General features: G+C 44.5%; 1 protein-coding gene across 1 annotated transcript; it reads left to right on the top strand.

Moving 5' to 3' along the window:
* Positions 1-710: 710 nt before the first annotated feature.
* LOC127137057 (uncharacterized) lies at positions 711-2,445 on the top strand. The gene is made up of 2 exons (XM_051063554.1): positions 711-2,330; positions 2,413-2,445. The coding sequence occupies exons 1-2, from the start codon at positions 711-713 to the stop codon at positions 2,443-2,445; spliced, it is 1,653 nt and encodes a 550-aa protein (XP_050919511.1).
* The last annotated feature ends 2,240 nt before the right edge of the window (positions 2,446-4,685 follow it).

The following is a 4,685-nucleotide window of genomic DNA, read 5'->3' as shown; positions in this document are numbered from 1 at the left end:
AAATGTGCCTTGTGTCCGGTTTGGTGATTCCGGCCAAATTCAAAACTCTAGACTTCGACAAATACAAGGGGCATACTTGTCCAAAGAGCCATCTCATCATGTATTACCGCAAAATGGCTGCCCACGTGGAGGACGACAAGCTGATGATTCACTATTTTCAGGACAGCTTAAGTGGGGCTCCTTCCAAGTGGTATTTGAGTCTGGATCATAATAGGATCAGGTGTTTCCAGGACCTGTCAGATGCGTTCATAAAACATTATAAATATAATATGGATATGGCGCCTGACAGAAGATAGCTGCAGAGCATGTTCCAACATGATAAGGAGTCCTTTAAAGAATACGCTCAAAGATGGAGGGAACTGGCGTCTCAGGTTGAACCACCTCTTGCTGAGAAAGAATTGGCCGAACTGTTTATCGACACTGTCCAGCCTCAATTCTATGAGAAGATGGTTGGAAGTGCTTCCTTGGGATTCTCCGAGCTTGTTGCTATAGGAGCTCGTGTTGAATATGGTGTAAGGAATGGCAAATTGGCGGCTGTAGCTGGAATTTCAAATGCTAATCCAAAGAAGTTCTCTTGAGGGTTTCCTAGAAAGAAGGAAGGGGAAACAAATGCCGTGACTGCTGGTCAAGGAAGAGCTCCTCCAAGAAGAAGACCACAACAATATCCACCTCAGCAATATGTTCAACAACCAATTCCCTATCAACAACCCATGTATCCCGTCCAGTATGCTCCGCAACCGTATGTAGCTGCCGTGACGCCCGCATTCAATCAACAGCCTGCTCAGGCTTATCAAGCGCCTCCAGCTTATCGACCAGCTCCAGTTCAACAACGTGCTGCGGCTCCGCCAGCTTATCAACAAGCACCAACAACTCCTGTTTATCAACAACCGAGAGCTCAAGCGCCGAGGCAGAATACTCAGAACCAAAATAGGAGACAAGGGGAGAAGGCGACCTTCAATCCAATCCCAATGTCGTACACTGAGTTGTATCCCTCTTTGTTGCAAAAGGGTTTGGTGGTTCCTAGACCTATGGGACCTCCACCTGACCGTCTTCCTCCATGGTACAACCCTAATGCACACTGCCCTTTTCATGAAGGTGCCCCCGGGCATGACCTAGAGGGTTGCTACGCTCTAAAGCATAGGGTTCGTGAGCTAATTGAAAGCAAGATCTTGTCTTTTAAGGACATGGGACCGAATGTGAAGAACAATCCTCTTCCTCCCCATGGAGATCCTGCGGTGAACGCCATTGAAGATGCATCTACTGTTGTTATGGTTGAGAAGGTGGAGGATGTTAAGACCCATTTGGCAGCATTCCATGCCCGATTGGTGGAAGCCGGCCTGGTTAATGTTGATCATGACAACTGTGAAGAGTGTGCCATATACCCGAAGGGATGTCAGGTGGTACGAGACAACATTCAAGATCTAATGGATAAAGGAGTGCTTCAAATATCCAGTGATGTGAAGAACGAAGATGTGTTGGTGATTGAACCTTGTTTCAATTTACTTGAACCAGTCGAAATCCCATATTATAGTGGTGGAGTGGTCCCGGTGTACAGTAAGCCATCGCCTGTCGAGATATGTATGCCCATGCCTTTTCCCTACGAGAGCACCAAGGCTGTGCCTTGGAAATATGAGATTACTGTTGTGGATAAGGTTGTTGAAGGAAGTTCAGACGCTGAGGTGACAGAAGCTGTGAGTGAAGACGTCACAAATATTGCAGGAATGAGCAGAATGACCCGTAGTGGTCGAATCTATACGCCTGAATTCAATGTGACTCCTCAAGGGCCGGCCAAGGAATCAACAGTTGTAGCTCCCGCTAAAGAATCTGAAGTGGTTCAATCCGAAGACGCTGTTGAATTCTTGAAGTTGATCAAGAAAAGTGACTACAAGGTTGTGGACCAGTTGCATCAGACACCATCTAAAATCTCTATTCTATCTCTGCTATTGAACTCCCAAGCCCATAGGGAAGCTTTGTTGAAGGTGCTTGCTCAAGCTCATGTAACACAAAGCATAACAGTAGATCAATTTGATGGAGTGGTTGCAAACATCACAGCTTGCAATACTTTGAGCTTCAGTGGAGAGGAATTACCTGAGGATGGACAAAATCATAATCGTGCCCTCCATATCTCGGTAAAATGCAAAGATGATGCTTTGGCAAGAGTGTTGGTTGATACTGGATCTTCTCTGAATGTGATGCCAAAAAGAACACTCGCCAAATTATCTTATCAAGGACCAGCTATGAAGCCTAGTGCCTTGGTAGTGAAAGCTTTTGATGGTTCCAGGAGAACCGTGATTGGAGAGGTGGAACTGCCCATATTAATTGGCCCTCATGTATTCCCGATTAATTTCCAAGTCATGGATATTAATCCAGCATATAGCTGCTTATTGGGGCGTCTCTGGATTCATGCTGCAGGGGCAGTTACCTCCACCTTACACCAATAGATGAAGTTTGTGGTGGACAATCAACTAATCATCATTTCTGGAGAAGAAGACTTTGTGGTCAGTCACCTTTCATCCTTCAGATATATCGAGGCTGATGAGGACGCTTTGGAAACTTCTTTCCAAGCTCTTGAAATAGCCAATGCCACTTTTGTGGAAATGAAGGGCCCTGTTGGGAAAGCTTGTTCATCTTTCGCTTCTCTGAAAAGCGTAAAGTCTAGCATCGAAGGAGGAAACCCTGAAGGTTGGGGTCAACTTATTGATATTTGTGAGAAGCATGATCGCTTTGGTCTGGGATATGTGCCTTCCGCTGTGAAAGGAGCCCGAGTCCCTGCAAAGGACAACACCCGAAGCATCCAGGAAGTATTCCTTAGCACAGGATTCATCCATGGAGATCAGGTCAATGCCATTGAAGACAACACCGAAAATGAAGATGAGCCATGTTTGGTTTACCGGTGTGAGACAGCTTTGAACAACTGGGAGGCGGTTGAGATCCCCGAAATTTTTCCTTTGTCAAAGTAATAATTGTTGTCTTTTTCCTTTCAAATCCTTAGCTCTGCCCAAGGCTAATGGATCATGTTGTAGGGCCCCTTTTCATTTTTCAAATAATCATTATCAATGAATGAAAGGCATTTTGTTAAATTCTTCTTATTCATTTATTTTGCTTTCTCTTAAGAAAATGGCAATCTTTTTAAAAAAAAAAAAACTTTTCATTTATGCATATTTTATTTTTACTTTTTCTAAAAGAAATCAATCATTCAAACATGCAGAATAAATGATAACCCCATTGAATCCAATGACTTTACTACCTCTCATAACTTTGACTCCCCTATCTACCAAGCGGAAGAGGAGGGTGAAGAAGATTGTTACATCCCCGACGAACTGGCAAAGCTGCTCGAGCACGAGTCCAAAGCCCTTCAGCCACATGAAGAACCGGTGGAAACAATCAACCTTGGCACAGAGGAAGAGAAGAAAGAAGTCAAAATCGGCACCACACTTGAAGCAGGCGTCAAAGAGAGATTGGTTAAGCTGCTACAAGAATATGTGGATGTATTTGCATGGTCATACCAGGATATGCCAGGTTTGGACACCGACATCGTTGAGCACAAGCTCCCGCTTCAGCCAGAATGCCCGCCAGTAAAACAAAAACTCCGAAGAACAAGACCAGATATGGCTCTAAAGATTCGTGAAGAAGTCAAACGACAATTTGACGCTGGTTTTCTCGCAGTGGCGAAGTACCCACTATGGGTAGCTAACATTGTACCTATGCCTAAAAAGGATGGCAAGGTGAGTATGTGTGTTGACTATAGGGATCTGAACAGAGCTAGCCGAAAGGACGATTTCCCTCTACCACACATTGATACTCTGGTAGATAACACTGCAAGATTTGCTGTCTTCTCCTTTATGGACGGTTTTTAGGGATACAATCAAATCAAGATGGCTCCAGATGACATGGAGAAGACCACTTTTATTACCCCTTGGGGCACTTTCTGCTATAAGGTAATGCCTTTCGGTCTCAAAAATGCCGGGGCAACTTACCAAAGAGCTATGGTCACTCTTTTCCATGATATGATGCACAAGGAGATAGAGGTCTATGTTGACGACATGATCGCTAAATCTCAGAATGAAGAAGATCATATGAGCCATCTGAAGAAGCTGTTTGAACGCCTCAGAAAGTTTAGATTACGATTAAACCCTGCAAAATGCACATTTGGTGTCCGTTCGGGGAAGTTGCTTGGCTTCATCGTTAGTCAACGAGGAATTGAGGTAGACCCTGACAAGGTCCGAGCTATACAAGAAATGCCTGCTCCACGCACCGAGCGAGAGGTCAGAGGTTTCCTTGGACGTTTGAATTACATCTCGAGGTTTATCTCACCCATGACGGCCACGTGTGAGCCTATCTTCAAATTGCTTCGAAAAGATCAAGCTGTTGAATGGAATTCTGATTGTCAAAATGCTTTTGAGAAGATTCGTCAATACTTCTGATGCAGTCAAAAGATACTATGCCTAACAAATCCCGATGGACTGAAAACCCGAAAGGGCAGTCCAGGCAAAAGTTAGGGATAAAAAAATGGTAGCTCGCTAAGTCGAAAACCTGAAAGGGCGACTTAGGCAAAAAAGAGTGTCCCGGTGGATTGAAAACTCGAAAGGGCGATCCAGGCAAAAATTAGGGACAAAAGGCATAGACTGCATCGGTTGTCACTGATCAACACAGAAGAGCTAAAAATGGAAGATCAATCTAGTTAC

Source organism: Lathyrus oleraceus, chromosome 4 (assembly GCF_024323335.1).
Source record: "Lathyrus oleraceus cultivar Zhongwan6 chromosome 4, CAAS_Psat_ZW6_1.0, whole genome shotgun sequence".
In the NCBI taxonomy this organism is placed as follows: Eukaryota; Viridiplantae; Streptophyta; class Magnoliopsida; order Fabales; family Fabaceae; genus Lathyrus; species Lathyrus oleraceus.
Note: the sequence above shows the minus strand (reverse complement) of the source record. Positions and strands in the feature narration are given on the sequence as shown.

What these genes read in the sequence shown, in the direction of transcription:
- LOC127137057 (XM_051063554.1), top strand. Translation starts at nt 711, where the DNA reads ATGTATCCCGTCCAGTATGCTCCGCAACCGTATGTAGCTGCCGTGACG. An exon ending in CCATATTAATTGGCCCTCAT is followed by an intron (nt 2,331 to 2,412) that starts GTATTCCCGATT and finishes TTCATGCTGCAG; the next exon opens with GGGCAGTTACCTCCACCTTA.